The 26,520-nt window shown below is 44.3% G+C and overlaps 1 protein-coding gene across 2 annotated transcripts; it reads right to left on the bottom strand.

The window, feature by feature from the left end:
* Positions 1-110: 110 nt before the first annotated feature.
* On the bottom strand, positions 111-25,753 carry slc1a9 (solute carrier family 1 member 9). Of its 2 annotated transcripts, XM_030058927.1 has the most exons (11): positions 25,669-25,753; positions 17,768-17,926; positions 16,565-16,717; positions 14,216-14,472; positions 9,497-9,602; positions 9,185-9,311; positions 6,722-6,955; positions 4,693-4,887; positions 3,202-3,336; positions 2,176-2,614; positions 641-817 (listed from the first exon to the last, which is right to left on the bottom strand). In XM_030058927.1, the coding sequence occupies exons 2-11, from the start codon at positions 17,919-17,921 to the stop codon at positions 641-643; spliced, it is 1,977 nt and encodes a 658-aa protein (XP_029914787.1). In that variant the 5' UTR covers positions 17,922-17,926; positions 25,669-25,753. The 2 variants fall into 2 exon arrangements, with proteins under 2 accessions (XP_029914788.1, XP_029914787.1); XM_030058928.1 differs by lacking the exon at positions 25,669-25,753 and having other exon boundaries at positions 111-817; positions 17,768-17,921.
* Between the last annotated feature and the right edge of the window lie 767 nt (positions 25,754-26,520).

Below are 26,520 nucleotides of genomic sequence, written 5' to 3'. Positions count from 1 at the left end.
AATAGTTTAACGTGTATTTGATTTTGCTATTTTTACTTAAAGCGATATGGACGTTTGGCAAAACATTTCAGTCATCTGTCTACTAATGATGACTCTCGAAAACATAGTTCTAGCCATAATATGAATGAGAGAAAGCACCCGCCTGATTTTTTTTTCACCAGATCACCAGATCTACCTGAGTGGCAGTATATAGACTATACATGTTTTAATAGACCTCCATGAAGTTTTAAGTAAAGGATTACAGGATGTTTAGGCCTACAGGAGCTTTTTACATTTGATCATGAGATGATATTAGTAAGACAGTGGTGGAGTTATGAAAAGGAATGTGTAGTAAACTGGGAAAACATCGCTCCATGAAGTTCACTTTTGCGGCAAAATCATTGCAAGCCTGAGGTTTTGAGTGCGTTTGTCGTTGTATCGTTGACCGTGATGCTCAAATCAAATAGGACTCATCGACTGAGATCAGCGAACCAAAATGAGAAAACAGACAAGAAGAAGCCGTGTAACGAGCCAGAAATCCACGGCGGGCGTTTACTGGAGTCTCCGCCTGGCTACACGGTGGAGCAGCGCACTAAAGTCGGGACAGCTGTTGCAAAGCAGAAGCAAATCTATGCAGGAGCTTTTACACGGTAAGATCCGATCATGGCAGGTCACCCATCGGGATGGCGTGCCTCCGATTGTACGCGGTGTCATCGCTCTCCTCTCCGTCGCTCACTTCCCCCAGAACCCTCTCTTCCTCCTCCTCCGTCTCACTCTCCAGCCTCAGTCGCTCCGTTTCCCTGTCTCTCTCTCTGTAGGAGCGGGGAAGCGTGGTCACCTGAGGGCCCAAAGAGAGACGCATGGGATCAGAGTGAGCTCCAAGTGTTAACTCACAAATTCAACTTTAAGGACTGTAAACATTCGAAAACATGAGAAATACGCCCATTTTGTCTGCTAAGGGAAAACTGAGACATGCCGAGACTGAGACAAGTTGTTCAGGACTATTTTCACGTCGGTACGTCCATGTGGTTCGGCTCCCATGAGCTTTGCATAAAGACCTGAAGTCTATGGGAGTCATTAATCTAGCTTTGTCACAGTGAAAAAATAAACCTTACAGCAACTCCGAAGCCGTCTTACTCACACAGTGTATGATGTGTATTTGAAATGCACATTTTTGAGATTAAAAAGGCAGTGATCCGCGCACCACTGAGGGTATAGATGTGGCACAAACGAACTCCAAAAACAACTCCGTATTTAAAAAAATAAAAAAATAAAAAAATAAATCCCAGGACATGCATTTCAACTCCACGTAGACTTCACGTCTTTATGCCAAGCTAACACAAATTACTACCCATAGGAACAGAACCACTGGACGCACAGAAGTGAAAATGGCTGGGTAAGTTGGAAAAAGGGGATTTTGCCCAAAATGTTGGAGTATTCCTTTAAGGGTTAAAGACAGAAACACTAAAATCACCCATATGTACCCGGTAGACAGTACCCATCATTTAGAGTGCACTATGTTGAGAGCAGATATGCAACCAGCATTATCCCTGGTTTGTTTGTGGAGCTGTGTTAGGTGAGTAACCATGTTATTATCCACTGTGCAGTCCTTTTTAGCCGCACACACTCTCAATCGCCCCCTGTGAGCATTTCCTGTAGGAACAAAGCAGGCACCTTTCCACAGAGGGAATAATGTTCTGTACCAAACGGCTTGATGTTATTCAGAATTACTCACCATTTAGTTTCAGAGCTTCTATACACTCTCATTTTCAAACACTGAAAATCACTCAACATCATGTATGTTAATGTTACTGCTGCTGCTCACAGCACAGCAAGGCCCTAAAACTAGACTCTTCTGCTCCGTGGTTCCTCGGCGGTGGAACAAGCCCTAGATTCCCTCTCAATTTCTAAGAAAAGGCTAAAAACAAAGCTCTTTATTGTTCATACATTGCTCTCTCCTGAATAGATCTTTGCTTGTGATGTATAAAAATCTCATATGTATGTCGGTTTGGATAAAAGCGCCTGAGAAAAGTGCCGGAGGGTAGAGTCTCCTGAATCCGTTAATTCTCTGAAGGGCCCATCTCCCAAAATCCTGGTGCATTTCTTCAGCATTTCTGTCACAACAAATCTGAAGTAGCCTGTTTTCCAGTAAGAAACATTAAAGACTATATGGTTACAAGCAGAGGAGGTTGGTACCTGGTTATCGTGGCTGGGCAGGGCGCAGTAGCCCGGCTCCGTCCTGCGGAGGAGGCGCGGGGAATGAGCGTGGAAAGGCCGGGGGGAGTGGGAGCAGACGGAGCGGGGGGAGGGGGAGCGGATGGAGCGCGGCGAAGGGGATCGGATGGAGCGGGCCGGTGAGTACGTGATGGAGTGGGACTGGGTGAGAACGGGGCCGTGGTGGTTCTGTTTGGGCGGGCGAGGGGAGCGAGGTGGCAGATCGGGCGGCTTGAGAGGGTCGACCAGGTCCATCTCTGTCAGGATCGGGGGTGGAGGAATGAAATCGAGCTCTCCGTCTGGCGGGAGCATCTCCATTTCCGCCGCGTCGAGCTCGGCGAGCTCGGCCTTCGACAAGTGGTCCACGATGCCGGCGCCGAACGAGTCGCCCACCACGTTGATGGAGGTACGCATTCTGTCACTGCGTGGACAAACAGCATCAGAGCAACCGTCAGTGTGTGAAACAGATGAAAAATATCACTATGTGAACAACATCCCTCACATATGGAAGTGTTAATCTTGAAATTCTTTGAATGTTTATGATGCAATCTTGGTGGAAGAAACATTTTCAAACATTTCAGGAGCTTTTTCCTTAAAAACACGGCAAAAGAGAGGGAAAAATCTCTGGCACAAATGAAGAATGCGGACTCATGCTTTTCAAACAAAACTATTTGTAGATGAAAGTCTTCCAGGGCTCGAAGACAGATCAGTAATCAACAGCTTATTAATTTACCACAGGTCTATCAAAGAGCCTAATTGCTCTGGTAAAACACACCACTGATTTGTAACACCAGCCTCATGTGGCTGTGTGCACCGTGCAGCGGCGAGGGAGGGAGCGATTTTGGGCTCTAAATAAACCTGATAGTACACACGCCCATTATCCTGCAAAGCTCAGGTTTATCTGGAGCATTTTCTTTTATCAAATTTTCAAAAGGCACACACACACTCGGCCACAGAGACGAACACCCTGGACCAAGGCCGCCCTCACTCCTCAGACACCTGACTCACAGCAGCCAGTCGACAGCGATGAGCAGACTGATGTCCTGAGTGGGCAGACCCACGGCCGTCAGGATCAGCAGCATGGTCACCAGTCCAGCACTGGGAATACTGGCTGCTCCAACACTGGCCAGGGTGGCGGTCATACTGTTGAAAAGAGAGCAGGATGAAGGATGATCAGTTCACGCTGGACTGATGTAGGCCTGTGTGATAAAACTGTGATGCTATTCATCTACCCAGCTCTCCAACACTGCAAAAACTCAAAATCTTACCAAGAATATTTGTCTTATTTCTAGTAAAAATATCTCATTACACTTAAAAATAAGATATGATCACCTAAGAAATAACTTGTTTTTAGACAATTTTCACTTGTTTCAAGTGAATTTTCACTTTTTCCACGGGCAAATTTTGCCAATGAAACAAGCAAATTTTCAAGTGAAAATTCACTTGAAACAAGTGAAAATTGTCTAAAAACAAGTTACTTCTTAGGTGATCATGTCTTATTTTAAGTGTAATGAGGTATTTTGACTAGAAATAAGACAAATATTCTTGGTAAGATTTTGAGTTTTTGCAGTGAAACTCTACATCATCTTAAGGCTTTTTTTAACACGTCAACATACTGCAACACCAATTACCACGCCACTGTAATAAAGAGGATTCGTTTTAGAGGTTTTAGAGATTTATACCACATGTGGGTCTCATTTTATAACAATGCTGCTACAGATTAAGCATTCATACTTGTGATCAATTACATTGTGGCATTTCATAGTAAACGCTCAGAGTTGAAATGCATAAAGCAAAACAATCTTCAAAGTGCTGGATGTCATCGGTGCCCCGCAGCCGCAACATGCCTCGTCTCATCTGAAGAGACTGGTTCCATTCGGAGCTAAATATTTTGCTAAACCCCAAATATGAGCACACAATAGCTTGATGCTTTTTTTTTTTTTTTTAAACAGTGTTGTCATAAAGTGCATAAACCCACTTAAACACAGCTTGTCAAAAACTGTATTGGTGGAAAATGTTTACCAATGTTTTAGGCTGAAAAACATGAGCTAAACTCTTATTATATCGGAAATGGACTGCTTTTCTAGTCTACCGACCACTCAAAGTGCTTTACAATGTTTACCTCTCATTCACACACACATTAACACACTGATAGCAGAGGCTACCATGCAAGGTGTCCATCAGGATGGGTTTGGTTTTTCAACACACTCTCTTGAGGAGCCGGGAATTGAACCAGGAGCCCTCTGATTACCAGACACCCGCTCCCCCTGAACCCCACTGCCTCCTAAACTGCATCAAATTGATCTAAGATATATAAATATAAACTTTTTAAATGGGAAATCATGAATGGATTCCTGAAAATCACCTAAAATGAAAACATCAAGACTGCACCGGTTTAAAATTCAACCGTGTAGCAAGAATAAGAACACCATTAAATCACATACAAAACACCTTCAGTATGAATACAAACAAATAGGAAAGCATGACTTGGAGCTTTACCTGACGGTAAGGATCTGTCCTGCATCGAGGGAAATGTCGTTCATCTGGGCGATGAAGATGGCGGCCACAGCCTCGTACAGGGCCGTGCCGTCCATGTTAATAGTGGCACCGATGGGCAGCACGAACCGAGTCACGCGTTTATCGATCTTCAGGTTCTCCTCCAGGCAGCGGAAGGTGACGGGTAACGTCCCTGCACTGACGGAGAGAGAGAGTCCATCCGGAGGGAGAGTCAGAGAAGAGCAGAGGCAGAAAGAACAGAAATAAGTCAGAGATAATAAGTCAGAATAAGTCAGCAGTGGCTCTAATCTGGGCTGTTGAATTAAGTTACCACGCTGTAAAATGCCCTTTTTTTGAACATCTCACTGTGTGTACTTCAGTGACTGGCTTTAAAACACCCACTGAATTCATGACATCATTTGAGTCATGAAACACAATCGTCTACATTCTTAAAGTTTTGTTTAAAAATCCTATTTTCGACTCTATGTATTTGTGAATGAGTGATATTGACTTTGTAAGTGAGAACTGCAGAATTCATGCTTTTTAGACAAAACTTTTGCCAGTTTTTGCCAATCATTGCTACAGTGGAGTTTTTGGCGACTTGAGCACCGCTTTTACTTTGGTGAGTAACTAAAGTATATTAAAGTCAGTCACTCATGGAACTCATGTAAATTTTTATTTGAAACGTCATTGAACATCTTAACCAAGTTTGTTTGTCAGGCATGGGACGATATGAAAATTTCATGTCACAATCATCCTGGCCAAAATAAATGTGATTTGTGTTATTATCCCAATAATCAACATATGCTTACAACTCTTAAAATTGTATTAAAACATATTGGAATCACTTCACCTTACATTTTGTTAAAAAGCAAATATTTATATTGCATATAAATCAGGAAATCAATGTAGGACTGTACATTAATCAGTTTTTAGTCGCTCATGTGAGGACATTCATGATTATCCTGATTTCTGTGTATCCTGATGATGGAAAATCACCACTATCAGCTTTTCTTGAGTGTTTTTTATAACAATCCATGGTAAAATCCTATATTGTCCCATTCTTATTCACAGATTTTTGTTGATATTTCATATGTAACTTGGCTCTCCAAACATAATTAATACAAAAGTGGTTGAATGCTGCTGTTTGATGGTAGCTGACGGTCGACCAAATAAGCTCTTTTTACCTTGAAATACGACCCAGTGTCCCTCTGTTTTTTTTAATTATTCTTAAATTTGAGTGTTACATAAGAGCATAATGGCTGCCATGTGAATATGGTGAATTACACTGCTCCCTGGCTTAGCGCGGGCGCTGCGGCTAACACCCTGGAGCAGACGATAAAATACAAGAAGAGGGTAAGGGTGTAGAGGTGATGGGAGAGGGAGGGGGGGTGGAGGTTTGGGTTAGAAGAGGAAAAACAGAGGAGACCAAGAGAAATGTGAGTCAAGCGAGAGCCTCCTCCTAACAGCTGGTGCGGGCCACTGTTGCAATCCTGCAGCATGTGAATTAAAGGAATTTGATTCCCGTCCCTGCTAAGCCCGGGTCATAATATAATTAGAGAAAAAGTTGATAGGATTACCCATATTCACTAAAGCCTCGGTAATGTGCCAAAGTGACAGTTGGTTTCAGAGTCCCAGGCGGGCTGAGCCGAGCCGAGCCAGGCAGGATATACCAGGGCCGGTTTGGCTGCTGCCGCCTAATCTGGAGGCTTAGTCATTTACAACACAGGATCTGTCTGACACGGACTGGCCAGTGATAACCCGCATTCACACATTTGGCTCTGCTGCCCTGATTTGCCAGCCCGGTTGCATAAAAACAAGCATTTTCATAGCGGGCAGCTACGGCGATCAATCACAACGACTCCAGCAGCTGCCCGAGGAGTCGATGTTGTAAAAGAAACATGTGACGCAAACACACATGGTGACACATGCGCCCAACATTCATTCATACACACAGATGAGCAGGCTTGCACACATGGCCACTCACTCACACACACACACACATAAACACACTTCCTGTGGGCTGCCGTACCTGCTGGCAGTGCCCAAAGCCGTGATCCAGGCCTGGAAGATCCCGGAGTAGAAGGTAAAGGGGCTTTTCCTGGTGGTAATGAAGAATATGGCGGGAAGGATGATGCCGCCGTGGATCATCAGGCCCACCATGACGGTCACCATGTACATGCCCAGCTGCCGGGCCACCACCTCCAGGTCGCCGATGGCCGCAATCTTCCCCGCGATCAAAGAGGCGATGCCGACAGGAGAGTACCTGGAGGGAACGATTAGCGAGAACCGCATGATGTGAGCTGAGTAAAAACCACGGGAGCTGAATCACTAGATGGAGCTTGTTTGGTTGGGAATAAATAAATAAATAAATAAATACGAGGACATAGCCCAGAGCCTGGGAGGCGCAATGAGAAGAAAATAAAATATCTCGAGGCCACAAATGAGGTATAACTGGGTCCCTCCATTTAATTAACTTGCTCCCACATTTTAGTTCATTTGTGGCCATGAGATATAACTCGTACGACTCATTTCAGCGCTCTTGTTCATTTCCTGGCTACGAGATATGACTTGCCTCTCCAATTTAATTAACTCGTTCCCACGGTTTAGTTAATTCATAACAGCAAGTTGCCGTATCGCTCATTGTGGCTGGAGGTTTGTGCTCTCTGAGGTTTTTGGAAGTATTTGTATTTGTCTTTTAATCTGCATTGTCTGTCGTGCCCATGTGCAGCTCTAGTTAAAACACATGGTGCGTTTGATCGCTCTTCTTTTAACATATATACATATATATGGATATATATGGATGTATGGATGTATGTGGATATACAGATATATAGATATGAACTGCATGTCACAGTGGGGCTCTTTTTACATGGTTGTCTATGTTATGTCCCCGTTTTTTTTTTTGTTTTTTTTTTGTTTTTTTATTTTTTTATTGAATGGGCTCTATGTGTTGTCTTGCACTGCAAGTGATTGAGGAGAAACGACATTTCAGGCTCCTGATGTATGTAGGTACATGGGGAAAATGACAATAAAAGTGATTCTGATTCTGATTCTGATTCTGAACATGATTAGCAGAGCACCCTTCCAGCCTCCTGTCCTCCGGGCTCCCACAGCCTCATAGAAATGATCTGCGCAAAAAACGGAAGAGGTGACGGCAACAGCACCTGGTGCACGGGTGTGTTTTCCACCAAAATAATGACGTTTGAATGATTTTAAGCCGACGCTGATGTAAAAGTTCGGAGCCAACATTCTGTGAGTGCAACACATCAATCTTCATTTACTGTCAGCGGAGTATTTCTGCACCGGAGGACACGACAGATTCTTGGATCTCGGGTTTCGAGCTCGGGTGTGCAGTTGTTCGAGTTCCTGAGTACGGAGCGCCGTGGGGCTGAACAGAGGTCTAATGCGCATGAATGAAAGCGGTGTTCCCCTTTAAGGCCGTCCCGGTCCGACTCGGAGCGGGTCCCATCACAACAGCAGCTCGCTGTCCCGGGTCAGCTGCACGCCGAAGCCCAGCTATGGCATTCGGTGACAGTTGTTTGGTGGAGCCTGCCGCGTATATGGTTTGATGGATGCGTTCCTCGTATGATATGTGTTTTTGTATACACTGGACTCTGTGTTTGGCTCGCCCCATAGGCCCATGAGTAATCTGTTTATACTGAGTGAGTGATATGAACAAGGACACAATTCCTTTGGTGTCCAGCTGCACATCTCGGCGGCCTCGGAGAGCTGCGAGACAAGCATCCTGCTGTTTTTCTTCCAACCGCCTACCCGCACCTCCTCCCCTGCTTCCCCTCCTCTCGGTGCCACTAGAGTCTCTCTCTCTCCGAGCAGCGAGCCGGTGTCCTGCGAAGCCTCAAGGCATCCATTGCTCTCTAAGGGCATGCTTTCATATGCATCTTTCCACGTCCCGCCGTCCCTCCCGCATCTGCCTTCTGCTCTGCTGCCAAGTGGCTCCTCTGCTGTCGGAGGATCCATTACATTTTGGAGATCGTCCACCGCGGCTCCCCTGGGAGCCCACAGCGCTGTTCCGGCCCCCAGCTCCCGCTACTCCCCGACATACCACAGAGTCCAGCATGGCCTAGGGAATCCCTCTCTCCACCTCGCTCTCTCTCTCTCTCTCTCCTTTCTCTCTCTTTCTCTCTCTCTCTCTCTCGCTCCCTCCTCTCCATCTGCCCCTGTCCTTCACTTTCGGCCCCTCTCTTCCTCCTCGTCCTTTCTCTCATTTTCACTTTTCGCTGTGCGCCCCGGTCGCTTGTTCTCACATTTTGTTCACAGTCGTTCCTTTATCCCTCGCTGCAGTGACCTCCGTGTGTGGCATCTCCAGAATGCCCAAGGCAACGCAGCCGTTGGCCCATATGAGGAAAAACACATGCACATGCTTGTAAACACATTCAACCGCAGATACAACGACTACACATGCACAGCTACGTGTAAAAAAAAAAAAAAAATCATGCAAAAACATTTAAAAAAAAAAAAACAAGACACTGACCACATGATCATGGAAACCATCGTCATGATAATCTCGTTGAGGATGTTGAAGAATTCACACATGACCTTCCCCCTCTCCCCCATCTTCCCCATGCATATGCCAAAGGTGATGAAGAAGCCAATCAGGCCTTGAGGGAGACACAAACAGCAGAAACATTGCGTCATCGACAGCTTCATGCAGCATGCGGCAGCAGTAAAACTGTTTTCACTCCAAAGCAGCAAACAAATGAAACTCAGTCCGTTCAGAAGACTGGAGGACAAACAAACATCTGTCACCATCTCGGTGCAAACAGGTTTGTTTTTATCAACTCACCGAGGACGTTCATGCCCCATTTGTACTCGAGTTTCTTCTTGTTGACTAAGATGGGCTCTGTCTGGTTGGCTGGCGTCACTGGCACCTTCTTCAGCACCGTTTGGACCTGGGAGGACATTCAGACGGATGCGGTTTGGACTTTAGTACTGAGAAGATCCAGCGTTTCAGTGTAACTCATACTTTTGTCTGAACAACCAAAAGCTTGTCTGCGGCATGAAGGGATATCGACTCAAATTTGTCTTTAAAGATGATGCCAAATGGAAAGAATGAGATCCCCCCCGCACACACACACACACACACACACACACACATACACACACACACACACACAGACAACAAAGGGAGAGACAAGAAGAGAACAGAGAATCAAAGTTGAAAGGCGAAGGCTGATTCATTTCTGCAAAAGCAATTACGACTTCTACAGCTTCAGTGAATCCCTGCTGAATAGAAACACAAGCAGCAGTAAAACAAAGATGCGCGGTGACAGAGTGAGAGGGGAAAAACAGAAAGAGAGACAGACAGGGAGAGAAAATACCAGGGGAGAGCAGAGAGGGAGCATCGAAGCTCATCCTCAGCAGTGCTCTCTCTCTCCTCACCAGCAGATGCCTTTACTGTCGCAAATAAGGATGCAGCCACGCAGCTGTGAAGAGATTAGCAGCAGCAGAAGGGCTGACCCTCACCCGGTCTAACACTGACAACTATTTCTAATCATTCAGACACACACGCATGAGACAAAGAAAAAAAAAAAAGAAAAAAAAAAAAAAACAGGCTTTGGACAAAAGAAGGCATCACGATTGAGGCTTGGATTATCGTTTAAAAATGATCAGCTGGGATAAACAGCAGCCAAGTCTGTCCGAGTTACTCTGTGAATCACACAGGGAGGCGTCTCATGGCCCGTCCGGTCCTGACCGCCACCAGGCAGCCGACGATTAACGTGAAAACACAGCAGCTCCACCACAAAAGAAACGACCGTGACAAGGACTAAAGCAAGAATTTGTTAGGGATGAGCAATTATTAAAATGAATTAAATTAATCAGTTCATGCAATTCGGCATCATCGTGAGTCAACCATAGTGTGTCTCAAATCACGCACTTCCGTTAGTGCACTGTCTGTAAGTACACTTAGCTGACAGTACACTTACCGGGTGCGCGAATTTCGACAGTGAAGGGTGTCTCAATTGGCGCACTTCCCGTTGTGCACTTACCGGAAATGACAATCGCCACAGTCGGCATCAGGCGAGCCGACCGCGGCACCGGCCCGCCTGATGCCGACCGGAGCCGCGGCCGGCTTTGGTTTTCGATGGTAAAGTTATCCAGAAGTAGACGTGTACACATCCTATCTTCAAAATAAAAGCATCACCGCTGCTTCTAAGGTATTAGAGTTTTATTTTTGTAAACAACCGGAAGTGATTGTACTTTGCACAATCGCTAGCTTGAGAGTTATCCGAAAACGTCGAAGCAATTTTCAAAACAGACGTTATTTGGACAAACTGACCACGTATTTGGAATCTACGTAGTTACTTTCTCGCCTAAAAAAAATTAAAACTTAATGAAGTGACATATTAGCAGTCGTAAAACGAAAAGTAAACTCAGGTTTTTTAGGTAGCTACTTCCGGTCAGTGGTGCCGTGAGGGTGAGAAGTGTCCATCGCTCCACACTCAACTGTTTGACCGTTTTGAGTGTACATCCGGGTATTTGCAGTGCTCTGCATTTTGTTAGTATTTTCAGTGAACGCATTTATGCACTCAAAATACTAAGTGTAAGTGCAGAAGTGCGCGATTTGAGACACACCATTGAATCCTGTTACATTAAAAGAGAGGTTGAGGTTGGCCAAACAGAGGCGAGATGTATCAGGATGTATCAAGTCACTCTTCTTTTGCTGATTTTAAATTCATTGCCACTGTAGCAACCAGATCCTGCGAAGGACTCATGTTTCAGATGAACAAAACAGTTTCTGTCAGGCTCATGATTATATAAAGTGTTAGAAATTCACTACCTGGTTGTTTTGGAAAGCTGGTCTATCAAAGGTCCATTTCCTTGATCATGAAGGTGAGTGTTTGCGTGTCATGAGCCAAAATCGGCTGTAGGAAAGTTTTGATAAAAAGGTATCCGCTTGCTTGAGTGGAGATGAGGTCATGGTGCTTTGGTGGGGAGAAAAGGCATGTTACAGTTTTTTTCATTCGCTTTTTCCAGTATAATGAAACTGGGATCCACTTTGTCGTCATCTTCACCTCCAAACCACAGCAGAAGTTTTCTTTTGCCAATATGTTCATACCTTTTCATTGGATTCACACATTTTTCAGGCTCTTTTGCACAACACTTCTCACATGTGTCATTTACATGGCCCTGACTCCACTGACTTCACTGTGGTAGTCAAAAGCAAAACATCTGCTCACAGCTGATAGAAATGAGCTGCATCACTATGAAATCACTAGTGCACCTGCATCACTACCCTTTCCACAAATCACCATTCACCAATCAATCAGGATGCACCTACAAAAAAGGGGCCTATAAATTGTATTCTGTATTTTTTTTTCTCAACTCCTTTGAGTTTTTCTGTGTAATACTGTATGTGAATTACAGTATTTCAGTTTTTCCCATCAATACAGTAAAATTTCACCTCAAAGTCTTTCTGAGTTTGGATGCAGTTCTTTACTGTAAGTTCACATTTGAATGTGTAGCTCACAGGAGAACCTTGTTCAAACTGACAGCTGTATTTTGTGTTCTGCTGTCAACTGTGTTATAGTACAGTAGAGCTGATTGAAGGAATCTACTCATTTGGGCAGAAGTTGAGTTGTTTGAGGGAAATATTGGATTTTGCTACTTGCTTTACAATATGTAACTATGTAAATTGTCAAAAATATGACTGCAATACACACAGGAAAAAAGTAAGGTTGAACCTGCTCAGACTAAAAAGGGTGTGTTGCATTTTGGTGTTGAGTATGAAGTGAGTGAGTGGCTGGATTATGTCGCTTGACTGCGAGTTGTATTGGGCGGTGACAAATTGTGCTTTTGCTGCATGTTTGAAATGTTTTGTCATGGTAAGAGCCTTTTGCAAACAAAATGTGTTATTTTGGGAAGTGCACCTCTCATTAGGCCTATGGATTAACTGTTTTGATACCAGCATTTCTGAGTTGACAAAGGAGGTAAAGCGATTGAAAAAAACTGTAAGAAGTCGTCACCATAATATATTGGGGCGCTGCGGGCACAGATTCGCTCATGCTGTAGGGTTTCTGTCATCTGCCGGGGCTTTCGTTGTTTAACTACCCTAATGCCCTTGTTCCCTGGCCTGTTTCATTACTGGAATGAGGTTTGCGCTCTTTTTTTCATAGAAGTTCAGAGAATTCGTCATTTGCATTTGCACTTGAGGGGAACTCTCACCTTGGCAAGAGTGAGCTCTTTGTCTTTTTACCTTTTTCACTACAATTGGTCTCATTTTGCCAGAGTTCTGTTTCACATTTCCAGTATGAAGGGCCTTTTCAGTGTCATTAGACTTTGAATCAATTGTTAGTTTGTTGTTCTTCTGACCACAGCTCGTAGGCACTTTCCTGTTTCAGAGCATCAGTGATTACATTCTTTCTTCAGCTCTGATTTTGTTCTCTGATTTTGGATAACATTCACAGGATGACCACAGTTTCTCGAGAAACAACAACTCTCCATCTGCTCTAAACAGATGGAGAGTTGTTCTAAACTTTAGTCATACCATGAGGTAAAAGCAGGACAGGCAGACCTCAGCAAGAGTGATGACAGTATTTCTGGATCCTGGCAGATAAAAATGACTGTCTGATGGCCAAATTTGATTAAAAGCCCAACGTTAGACAAACCATCCTGCTGCTCCCAGCATCAATTCAAATGTATAAATGCATCTCAAGACACTTGACGACCTTACAGTGCAAACCAGCCTAGAGAGAGGTGGCCAGATTTAGGGGAGTAAATATGGGGACATTTGTGATGTGCTGACAAAATTAAACACAACAGACATATTCCAGAATCTGACAGAAATTATATGCCCTCCTTAAAGCCTGTGAAAGCCTTTCACGAGCATGTAAAAACAAGACTCCTAAGGTCAATCCAGAGTCACTGACCTTAATATATTTTGTTTTTTGCAAATGATCCAGTAATTTCTTATTTGTTAACTGCATTTTTCCCATGTTTTTGACATGACATGACATTGACCCAACATCACTGATCTGATATATGACTTGTCTGAAGAAACTGAAGATCTGTCTTGCCTTGTTGGATGGAGGCAGAGGAGAAAGTGAGCGAGTAACACAAGTAAGATGATCACCCACACGCTGCAGTAAAATCTCCATTGGAACAAGTCATTTAACATCATATTCTTAGCATTTATAGTTTTACCATTTTGTCTTTTTTAAAACACAATCTTTTTTTCACTTGTTTCCAATGGTTTCACTTGTTTCAGCAATTTTTCTGGGAACAAGTGTAAAAACGTTGAAATAAAGCAGAGTGAAAGATCTGTCTTCCACTCTGCCAAGCTCTTAAAGCTGAACCCCTCATTTACAAGCAGGACAGAATTCTTGTGGTTTTGAGATAAAACCCACAAATCACAAGACGTCTCCTGGAAATACCACTGCCACGAAGGGTTAGTTATCCCGGAACGGCTCCTTTGTCCTGGGAACAAAGCATCAGATCATGGGGACGTCTGGTCACCTTCACCTGGAGCCAAAATCAAACGACCTCTGCACAGATGCAGTCGTACCTGTTGAAAGCAGGCCTGCACCAGGTTCTCGGGGAAGAGGTTTCTGATCAGGTCGAGGAAGGCGTCCATACTGCTGACCTCCTGGCTCCTGGGCGCTGACATGACTGCACTGCGGCCCCTCAGTTTGGGGTTCCCAGGGTGGATGCTCAAGACCAGGATGACCCCGAGGATGGCCGCGATCACGGTGGTGGACATGTAGTACACCATGGCCCTACTGCCCATCCTGCCGCTGGAGCGAGCATCGAGACCAGCCAGGCCTGAAAAACACAGCGGCACCGTCAGTCCTCACCGTCTGAGCATGTGCAACAGCTGAAATCTTGATTGTATACGATATAATTTAATGTAAAATTGATCTATGAAGCTTTTATTATACAAAGTCTGTAAAATCTGCTGTAGTCTCCATGATCACGGCTGCCACTTTTAGCCCTTGCTCCCTTTGTTTTGGTCCACTATGGCATGTGACAAGCTCATGCTTATTCTCTTATTTTGAAAATGCTGTAAAATCCTAATCGCACGAAACATAAATTATGTGCATCTGAACAGAACATAATCTGAGTTTTACGGCAATGTGCAGCGCAGTGCTGTTAAGCTTCCCCATTCAATTACATACGTCTACCAACAAAGAATTACAGCATTAATTTTCTATGACATATAATACATTTTAATGTAATGTAATTTCACTTAACATCAATATTTATTTTTGGCCAACGACCTTCTATCCAGATTAATTTTTGGCCCTTCATAGGAAAGAATTTGGGCACCTCTATTCTGTTCCAGAGGCTTTTCTACCCTGTTAAGAATAATATACTGAAAAAAAAAAATCCTAGTCAGTTTTTTTTTTACCCATAAAATTTGGCAATGTTACGGAATCCTGGTGTGTCAGCTGACTAAGGCACAAATCATGTTAACCCTGGGATTTAATCTGGCCTGGAACCTCTTTAATCTTAACCCTTCAAATATTTCCTGTGTCAACTGTCAAGTAGAGGTTAAAAAAAGTCACAAAAAAAGTCAAAGATAACCATAAACAATAAAAAGCACCTACAACCCAAGCATTTCAATATTTGTCAAGTCTAATCCTGATACACTGAACATTGCAGGTGTGTGACTGTGCCCAGGGCTCCAGCGTGCGACCTATTAGGTCGCATATGCGACCTACTTTTTTTAAGGTGCGAGTTAAAATTTAATTAGGTCGCGCCGGTGCTACTTGCAGGAGGACGAGTGAAAAAAAATATTTTTTTTCTCTCATCACTCCCGTGGCTATGTTAGTGCAGTAATGGTTGTGGTTGATAATAAAAAAATTAGGCTACTTTCTGGCTCATTCCCGCGACTCCTATCTCTCCTCTCTCTCGCTCCCCGTCTCTGCCTGCCTGTCTGTCTTAATGCGTGACGTGCACAGACGTACACGCGCGTGTACACGCAGCGCGCTCACTGAATGATCACCGACGATCCCGCTAAAAAAAAAAAACTAAACAAAGAGGATGAAGCGTCTATCGTTGATTATTTTAAGAAAAAGAATGTGTCAGGAGGCTGTTGATGCTGGAGGGTCTGAAAATAGGGAAGCGACAAGCGAATTTTGGACTCGGAAACCGAGTCGAAAAGGCAAAGAAACCTTCCAGGCTACAGCAGCGCACTGACATAGATTGAGTAATAAAGTGAAGAGGTGCCACTCCTCTATTTTCACTGGCTAACAGCAGCACACTGGCTTAGCTTGTCTATTCAAAGAAGAGGTATCACTTCGTCTTATTTTTCAATCTATGTTATCACGTGCATACTACTGCTCATTCATTGGTAGCTGAATTGATAAGCAATTTACATTGTTAAAACAAATAATAATTTAACATATTGTTACAGTAAAAAGTACTCTGTCAACCCTCAGGTGAAATAATTACTGATGCATCCTCTTGTCATTTTTGTTCAATCATTAACAACATATAATTTCCTGGTTTTATAGAAGTATTGGATCGGGACTCGGTATCGGCAGATACTCAAAATCAAATGACTCGGACTCGGGGGCAAAAAAAAACGTGATCGGGACATCCCTACTTTCATTTTTATGTTTTGTTTATATGAAGAAGATGATCTATTTTGTACTGCTGCTGCAGAGAAATGTAAACTTCAAATTGCAATATTTTGCAGACAAGTTTGGGTCATTTTTAATCTTTAAATTTCATTAACATGATAAGGTCGTGCATTAATAACACGCTATACATAGAAAAATATGGTGCTACCTAATTTCTTTTGGTGCTACTAAATGAAAAGCTAGGTGGCACCAGTGCTACCTGTGAAAAAGTTAGTCTGGAGCCCTGACTGTGCCTACAGGAGTGTGTGTGTGTGTGTGTACTGCTGCACCTGTGATAAGGCTGGAGATGATGAGAGGCAGGATGAGCATCTTCAGCATCCTCATCAGGATGTCTCCAGGGAAGGAAACCATGGTGATGGTGCTGCTGTCTGTCACCTGCATGTACCGCAGCAGCATCCCAAACACGGCACCCATAACAACACCTGAGAGGAGGAGAGAGGAGGAGAGGAGGAGAGGAGAAAGGAAATGTGTTCTAGATTCTGCGAATTTCATGGGAAAAGATAATTTGAATTCATTCCCGCCTGCCTTCTACATAAAAACACAAGTTTGATTTTCTGTGCATGTTTTATGTACGCTTAATTTTTCATTTAGATGCCTAATGTATTCCAGACTATTTTTCCCACACAACTGAATAAGTCATGTGGGTCACTAGAACTACTAATCCTGAAAGAATTTCATTAGTCTGGGTTTCAAAAAGGTTTTTAGTGATCCATGACACTCTAAATGCTTTTTCAAAGGTTTTCCCACCATGACAGGGATGGAATTTTGTGAGGAAAAAAAATGAATACTTGGTCAAAACTGTCAAATTGCAAAGACACAAAATATTGGCTACTGGCAACGTCAGTGTACACAGAGCAGAGCTGGTGTCTGAAACTCATTTTGTCTTTCTAGTTTACTGGTGGACTCATGACCCTGTTTCTCTTTAAAAAAAAAAAAAAAAGTGATGTTTTACATTTGACTTGTTGGAGACCTCTGACTAATGAGCGACGTCGACCGTAACGTAAACAGGCTTTAAGTCGAGCTTTGGCCCATTGCTTCACCGGTTGACAAATGACCGACAAAAATAGTAACTCGCACAATTTGGTGGGGCTTTTTTTTTTTTTTTCAACAAAAAAGAAAGGAATGCAAAAACATCGACGAGTTTTCTGGGAGCAGACTAGAAGACAGCAAAAGCCACAGGATGCCTCATTCTTGGGGGAAAAGGCAAGTTAATTCAGCTAGCTAAAAAAAAAAAAAAAAAACGATGCTTGGTAATAATAAAATTATGGCATAATTAAGGTTTTGTCCTGTTTTTTTGAATAAGACTTGGAGTATTTCATGGCTTTGCTGGATGCCAGAACTCATGTCATCTAGAAAGTAAGAGAGCAGGTGTTGCTCTACGTTACAGTGACGACAGTGCATAAAGAAACTGATACATACAGGATGCACATACACACATACACATACACACACACACATTAGGCCATGCATACCCAACACAGTGAGTCCAAGCAGCAGGTTGTGGGTGTTGCGGCTGCAGTGCCCGGCGTCCTTGTATTCCACCTCGGTGTTTTCATCTTGCTGGTTTTCCCCTTTCTCTTTCTCCTTGTTCTTCTTGGACTGGTTGGCTGTCGGCTGGTTTGTCATCCTGCCTGTGGTGACGAGAAGAAAAGATGGCTAAGTCCCCGGGGGGAACAGATGCGGTGTCGCTTGCTCATCACACAACACGTGCTGTCCTGCACAGCCCTCTGGTTAATGGGACACCCCCTGGCCCCTGAACTGATCTGTCTTCTCCTGCGGCTGCTGAGGAATCACACTGACTTCACCACGGGCTGACAGACTATTCTTAGCGGGGATTAGGGCCATCTCCCACTCGGGCAACGGGAATACCCTTTGACTTCATGCCACGGCTGCCGTCAGGGGTCATTTTCTGTCCCTCCTTGTGAGTATTTGGCAAAGTTTTCTGGGTTCATTAAAGAGGCACAACTTTAAGAAAGCCCAAGAACCGGAGGCAAATGCTGAACAGGTCATCCTCTAAACAGAAACCTGCAGGAAGTACAAGAATATAAACACAAAAGACGATGGAGAAGCTGATAGTGAAGCAGACACAGCAAATGCAAGCCGTAACGTCTGAGTCAGTGAGGAGCCACAAGATTTGGCCCCTGGCTGTTTAACCATCACTGACTGACAGGTCTGAGGGTTTTGGCTCCGGAAATGATGAGACAATGCAGCAGGCCTGTCTGCAGAAACCATAGTGGTTATATTCCTATAGGAACAACACAAGAGAGAGCGGGGATCAGAGGAGTTATGATGTTTGGTGGTCTGGGAATGATGGGATTTAAGCATGGCTGCGGTCCAAATTCAGCTCAACATCAGCATGACAAATCAGACAGCGCGGGGCTGCACGGAGGCAGAGGAGGAGGTGAGCGAGTAACACAAGTAAGATGATCACCCACACACTGCAATAAAATCTCCACTGGAACAAGTCATTTAACATCATATCCTCAGCATTCATAGTCTTAACCATTTTGTCTTTTTTAAAACAAGATTAAAAAAAAAAAAAAATCACTTGTTTCCAATGGTTTCACTTCAATTTTTCTGTTAACAAGTGTACAGACATTGAAACAAGGCAGAATAAGGCAGATCAGCCCTGTGGGGTCAAGAAAATGACGCTTGATTCAAGACAGTTCCAAGAAACAAGTTTGACAACAAGTGGGATTATCTCATCCCACAGGCAGATTTTTTTTTTTTTTTTAATTTATGTGAAGAAAAACAAGATTTTGACACTTTGACACAATATGAGGCTTAATGACTTGATGAAATGAAGATGGGAGTAGAGAAAATTGTGTTAATTTAACGTGTAAAAAAAAAATCAACATAGTTCCAGCGTCTGTATAAACTGATGATATCATGAGAGTTAATAGGGCTTTTAGATGGTTTATCAGCTTTAACAGCTGCTGTGCATCAAAGCAGGACTGTTATAAACAATCAGGTCTCCCTCCAGTGAAATTATCACCTTGCAAATGAAGGAAGAATCAACTTGCAAATATGACCAGTTGAATAGTAACACTCCTCATTACTGCTAAAAAACAGAGAAATTTAGGAGCTCCTCCCCCCTCAAACCCTCTCGGTCTGTAAATATTAATCATATATAAACACATCTGGAGAGCGGCGCAGCCATGCCAAGTCCTTGTCACAAGTGTGAATGTCACATTTACTAACAGTCCGACTCAGTGAGACAATTGCAATCAGACGTGATTATAATCCATCAGCTGAGCAGATGGCATTTCCTACAGCGGTGAGGATCCAGTCGCTCACAGCCACCAGCGGAGAAACACAGCAGACATGGAGAAGTACAATACCTGTCCTCCTCCCTCACTTTTTCACCCCCACCCTCCCCATGGCGTCCGATATCCATCGCTCCCCCTTTTCTGGTTTAAAAGTCCCTGTAACAATCAGAAAGGCAGATTGCCAGCATAATCAGGAACTGCATATTCTGGGTTTGGAGAATCTCTTGCCAAGTTTCATTTGCAGAGACGTAATCCTGAGTGAACTGAGGAGAGGATGGGGGAGGAGGCACCACTCTTACACTCTTTACAAATCCCCTTTTTTAATCTTCATGTGGTTCTTAATGTGAACAATGTTTTCTAACATCAGGGAGGTTCATGTGCTTTTGTTCTGGAGTAAAATAATAGTTGAACGGGAGATGTAAAAAAAAAAAGCAGGAGGCTGGCTGTTAACCTGATGAGAAATGAACTCGCAGACAAAGTGAGAGCACTTGCAACTCCAATTTTCATGTTTTTACTTCAGTGAAAGGATCTCATAATTGCAAAAATGCTCCAAGGTGACTCTAATTAAAAAGCCTCCTCTGGTAGGGCAGAAATTTCCCTTCAAAACCAACTGTATGAACTCAAAAATGCATTGTGGTCAAGCTAGGCTTTTGTTAAGGCTGTTTTGAAAATCTGACAATTTGGAGATGGAGGTTTTCACCCACCAGTGCTGGTATGCTGAGAATATAAAGAGGAAAGGTCATGAACTTTTCAATGTATTTTAAGCCTTCATGACTCAAAATAATAAGAAAAACCTGCTGCTGCTCTCAAAGCTCTATGCCCAGGCTTTACATAGAGAATGAGAATAAGAGTGCTGTGCTACGTCTCTGGCACTGAAAGCTGGATATTAAACCTCTTGCCGGGGCTGGTCAGATGGAGGCCCTGATGTAATGAAGCAACAGCATGCGCCCTGCAAGGGGAGCGGTGGAGATTTCAGCTGCAGTATAAGCTGCAAGGACACACTCAAGGACCTGAAGCCATGCTGCAAATCTATCTTCCATCCCCAACTAAGGGATTATTTTCTTTCTCCAGGAAATGTCAGAGCTGCCTGAAGATAAAACATGGCTAACCTCTAGCAAACCAGAGGGGTGGGGTCCTGGTGGCTCCTTTAACCCCTTGAGCTTTAAATTTCTCTTAAATATCCGTTTATGAAGCTTCAGAGTTTCAAAAAACATTTTCTTCCTGATTGAATGACGGTGACACATTTATACTCTATCTGCCGGTTGCAACACTTCACTGAAATTATATCAAGCTGAAATATTCAAACAAAAGATGCAATTGTTTTAAGGCTGCAGCATTCCATCGAATAGAAAATGTTACTTGTCTTCTGCATCATTACACATTTCCCAGTAATTTCTAGCTGGGAATACTTGGTATCTTTGGAAATCTTGGGTGTACAGCATGCATTTGTCATGAAGAACACACCAATGGGACATGCAGAGATGAAGCCACTTTACAGGCTTGAATTTGACTTTTAGTTTTTGTGTCCCGACCTCTTTTTCATCCAGTGATTGGAAAATAATCGGCGAAAACACGATTTCCAGGGACACCGGAGCCAGAGAGGCACGCTGTACAGCCTCTGAGGACAGAAAGCCAGAGCCCCAGCTGGGATTTGCACGACCGGCCATAGACATGCCTGTTACATCATATTACAGCTTAGCATCCCTAATAAAACACAGTGATGCAAGTCAGCGGGTTTAGACTGTTTGGCCCGGAAGCCTCCAAATCCAGGATTTGGTAGTAACATGACACAGGTATTACTTCGCTGCCAGGTAGGTCACAGGCTGGGAGGCGATCCCTTTGAAGGTAAGCCCAGGCCTTGAGACAGCTTTGGAGACACATGTTAGCGATGAGAGAGGAAGCGCGAGCGTGAAAGCAGGGAGACTTCAAAGACAGCCGGGCTCGGAGGAAGGACAAGGCTGTAATCTCCACCGGTTGGGTAGTTGCGCGGCGTTGCTGTTTACATGCCCCCGTGGGCCAAACACAGCCGCCGGACAGGAAGTTTCCCACAGTGGCTTTCAAAGCAACAGCTATTAGATAAACATCAGGCTCATCGGCATACATAAATCATCCTGTTGGCTAATAATGGGCCAAACAAGCATCATCGCCCAGTAATGATCCATGCAGGGCGCCTTCAAAAATCCACAAACACACATGATGAGCCGCACATGGAGACGTATACTTACGACATATCTTCTTAATAGTCATGGTTGCCAGGCGGAGGGGGGGCGATGACAGAATGACCTAATCTCCCAGAAGAGCGGGCTTTGATGACTGTAATCGATCCGATGGAGCTGAGACTTACAGTAGGTGCACATACCATCCCTGGACGTGAAAGCCAACTGCCTCCCTCTCCTCTCGTGTCCCTCTGGCTGTCAGAAGCCCATCAGTGGCAGCATTAACCCCCACCCGCACAGCCTCGCCTCGCCAGTGACCCAGCTGCCCCGCCCACTCGCCAATCAAGAGAGTAAACAGATGTATGGCTGCCTTACCTCATTGAAGCCTCTCTGAGCTGCAGCCGCCGCCCCACACACACACACAAACACACACACACACACACACACACACACACACACACACCACCCCCCGCCCTCGCACCATGCAACTTACACACCACCCCCCGCCCTCGCACCATGCAACTTACACACACAGAGTTTCAATGGCGGAACAACATGAATATGAGATCATGAATATGGGTGGGTCGTATGAAATCATTAAGCCTTTACAGAGATTATGGATTTATTTACATTTGCGCTCTCTCGTTACCCATCAGGCCTGTTGGGTTTGTTCGGTATGTACACTGCTGCATGTGCCAGAGCGCAAGTCATGTTGTTATTATCTTGTTGTTTCTGTGATTTTACACCGTTCGGCCCGTCTTTGCGAACATGAACTCACTCGCGAAAGTTTGCTGGAAAGGGCTCGCGGTTTCCCGAGGCAAAGCTCAAAGGGAAATTTCCGGAATAAAACACATCTATGCCATTTGAAAAAAAAAAAAAAAAAGAGGATTGGTGATTTATACTGGTGGCGTTTTGTTGTTTTAGGGCGCAGTTCACAGTTCAGCAAATTTAATGCACACAGAGAGCAGCAGCAGCTACTATGGAGCTTAATGGGAGAAGAAAGTGAGCTCTCCCTCCTCTGTGCAGGATTTCTCCCCGTATGCATGTTGTTTCTACGAATTGCATTGCATTGAAACCTGACAGTTAACATTTCTGTTTTAGATCACAGATTTTTTTTTTTTTTTTTTTTGTATTAACTGTCATTATAGCTGTGCTGAGTATATCTCCCAGTCATGTAACTGGCGGTGGAATAACAAAAATACAACATCAAACAACAAAGCAGCACCAGAAATTCAATTTAAATCACAAATCCAATCCATCCAATCCATTTCCCCTTCAGTAGCTTCAGCATTAGAATATTTTCTCCCATATTTTACTACAATATCCCATATTTTCCATCTCTTGGTTGCAGCACATCATTGGAGCCGCATCACACTTATATTGAGTGCAGTATTAAAACCCAAGATGCCACTGTTTTATTGCTGCACCATTACATCAAATCGAAAATATTAAGATGTCTTTTGCATCTTTTATACACATTTTCCTGTAATTCAGCAGGATATAGGTTGGATCTTTGGAAACCTTGAGATCTCTATTACAATTTAAAATGAAGTTCTGTGCGTTTAAACAAAGCTGCATGCGTTTGTTATGAAGAATTTACCGACGGGGACTGGCAGGGTTAAAGAGGTTGGAACAGCGTTAATGTGTGTGAGGCTGGCTTTTCCCTTTAAAGGACTCACATAATGTTTGTTTGAACGTTTACATCCAAATGGTATGTACTTCCTTACTGCATGCTAAATGAACCAAAAACAAGAAACATAAAATGCAGCCACATACCGTTGCGCTTGTTGCGCTTTTATTATGCTTAGTAATTTTGGTTTCCTATTTTTTTTATGTGCATCAACGTCATACAAACACCAACAAATCAGTGGGTAACTGTGCATGTGATTCCTACAAGTATACATGTTGGATTGCCTCTGTAAATACATGTAAGTATAGATTTAAATGCTGTATTGTTTGGGCGGAATCCACATGTATGTATATCTGTGTGTGTTTCTGTGTGTGTATGAGTGTGTGTGTCTCAGGGGGATTATTTCCGATGCTTGATTGTTTGGTGTGAGCTTTGCAAGGGGATCGAGATATAATCCCATAACCCCCCTTCATCCGCCCCCCACACTGAGAGGAGAGGGAGGGGAGGACGGTCAGCGTAGTACCGACTGGACGACCAGACAGCCGCAGCACAGCACACACACACACTACCTTACAGAGTGTCCTTACACACACATGCAAGCAAAACGGCCTAATCATGTTTCTGTACGGACATGTGGATACTGTGCACATCCATGAGATCATACAAAAAATTGCATAAGTCATTATCTGTGCACGCACTGGAAAATAATCTCCATCATTTTCCTGTGATCTTCTCTCTGAAATTCTTGTTTTGCTTAAACAAAGTGAAAACAATCTGCCAGAGGGATGAGATAATCCCACTTGTTTCCAGAATGTTCAGGACACTAGCGCGCTGATCTGCCTTATTCTGCCTTGTTTCAACTTAACTAGTTATTTATGATGACCCATTTATCCCAAGAAAAAAATTTAAACAACTGGAAACAACTGGAATTACCTCATCCCACTGGCTGTTTTCTCTACTCGTCTGAGGAAAAACAAAATTTTCCATCCTCAAAATGACATGTTGTGATGGAGACTTTTTCATACACACTCACACACACTCACAAACACATTCACACACACACCTCGTAGTGTCCTTCCTCTCAGTTCAAAGCAGAGCAGCCACTAATTCCTACAACATATGCACGGCTGTGATCAAACACGTGTCCCGTGCATGGCTGTCAGTGTGTGTTAACCCTCTCGGTCGGGGGGCAGTCGGACCTTCGCGGCGCTCCGTCCGTCACGGCCGGTGTGTTTCTGCTGTGTGTTTGCCAGCACGCGTCAAAAAGGCCTCCCCACTCGGCATGTTGGCACGCATGAGTCAGGTATTACACTCCCACACTGCCAGCTTTAATGGATGTTTGGATGAGAAATTAAGGGGAAGAGAGAGCCAGAAACCTTCAGGGAAAAGAATTGTCTGGGTGGTGTGTAGATGAGAGTGTGTGTGGGTGTGTGTGTGTGTGTATGGGGGGTTGTCAGTGTATGTAGCTATGAGGATTTGGAGTGTGTGAGGAATAGATGAGAGAATGCGTTTGAGCTTGTGCTTGTAACAAATAAGTTTGGTCTGTGTGTATGTGAATGTGATTTACTTTGCATTTGTGTGTATGTGCATGTGTGTGTGTACACATGGTGCGCACACGCCCCCGCCCCCCTGCTCCCCCTTCGGACTATAATCTGAGTGTATTAATCTGTTGTGTTCGAACTCCTTAAGCACAGACTGTCTATCACATCTGCTCTCTTCACCCTCCCAAAGCTCTGCTATTTATAAACTCCTTTCACCCCCCCCCCCCCCCCCCCCCCCCTCTCTCTCTCTCTCTTTCTTTTTCCCTTTTGATCCGTCCCTGCAGTTTCTCTAGTCGCTCCTTACTCCATCAGGACCGAATTTCACACGGCTCACATCCTCCGGACAGTAAATCCAGCTTCTCATTTGGCCATCAAACGTCTTGGAAACCTCCTCCTCTCCCTCTCAAAGCTCCCTGATCCTCTCCTCTTTGCGACAGATTGCTGATAACCCAAATGATAACGCTCGTGCGGCATATTCAAACACCAGATTTACACAAGAAAATCACCGATGCTGCTAATTGTGCAACACCATTAAATCCCAACACAGTCCTGAGTTGTGAAATATTTAGCTCAAGGGGAAATGCAACACAGGAGAAGAAGAAGAAGAAGAATTAATCACACACCAAGCAAATATACATCTGCAACTGACTTTTTTTTGGGATGTCAGGCTAAAAGTCAAACACGATGAAGCTAAACTCATTCATTCCCGGCAGTGAGTGAAGGGATGAGGAGGACAGGCGGAGAGGAGGAGGAGGAGGAGGAGGAAACGGGGCTTACCTGCTGTGTGTCTCCCATCCGAGTGGCGCGAGGCATCGGGAGAGGCGTGATGAGAGATGAGAGGAATGAGAGGAGAGAGGAGAGAGGGACGGGACGTGGAGATGAAGAGGGCAGAGAGGGAAAGAGGGGAAGCGAGGCAAAGTCACGCTCTTTGCGTCATCCGAGACAATTTGCAGATTAAATGCAACAGCTTGGTGCTCTCTCGGCCCCCCCTCCCCTTCCTCCTCCTCCTCCTCCTCCATCATCACCCCACCAGTCCTCTCTGACACCCCCCACCTCCTCCTCCCCTCCCCTCTTTAGCTGCCTCCTCTCTGTCTCTGCCTGCTTTCGTTCTCTGTGTAAACGTGTTATCAGAGGAGGAGAAAGATGAGGAAAAGCCTGCATGGGAGCTCATCACTTGGCATCACTAGATATGGGGGAGGAGGGGGAGGGAGGGGGGGCATGATGCTTGCCTTGGTCTGGAGTGGGGGTTATTATTACCCTCCCTTCCACAAGAGGGCGCTGTGGCTCTGCTCTCGATGGAGGAAACAGCACAGTCGCTTTTACCACTGAGGCATCGCCTGACAGACCTGATCATCACCAGTCAGTGAGAAAGGCCTGAACGTGCATGGAGGTCAATGGGTGGAGCTGCTAAACACACACACACACACACACACACGCACACACACACACATACACACACACATATGGGTCATGCTTGAACTGCCAAGAAGCATAAAGTTGGGAGCGCACACACGCCTCCTTGACACTTCGGCCCAGTCGCTGCACCGTTTGCAGCCGGACTGGGGTTTGTGAGGAGAGTGAGGCTGACTGATGAGTGAACGACGTCCTCGATCAAAATAAATAAATAAA

This window comes from Myripristis murdjan, chromosome 8, assembly GCF_902150065.1.
Source record: "Myripristis murdjan chromosome 8, fMyrMur1.1, whole genome shotgun sequence".
Classification (NCBI taxonomy): domain Eukaryota; kingdom Metazoa; phylum Chordata; class Actinopteri; order Holocentriformes; family Holocentridae; genus Myripristis; species Myripristis murdjan.
Note: the sequence above shows the minus strand (reverse complement) of the source record. Positions and strands in the feature narration are given on the sequence as shown.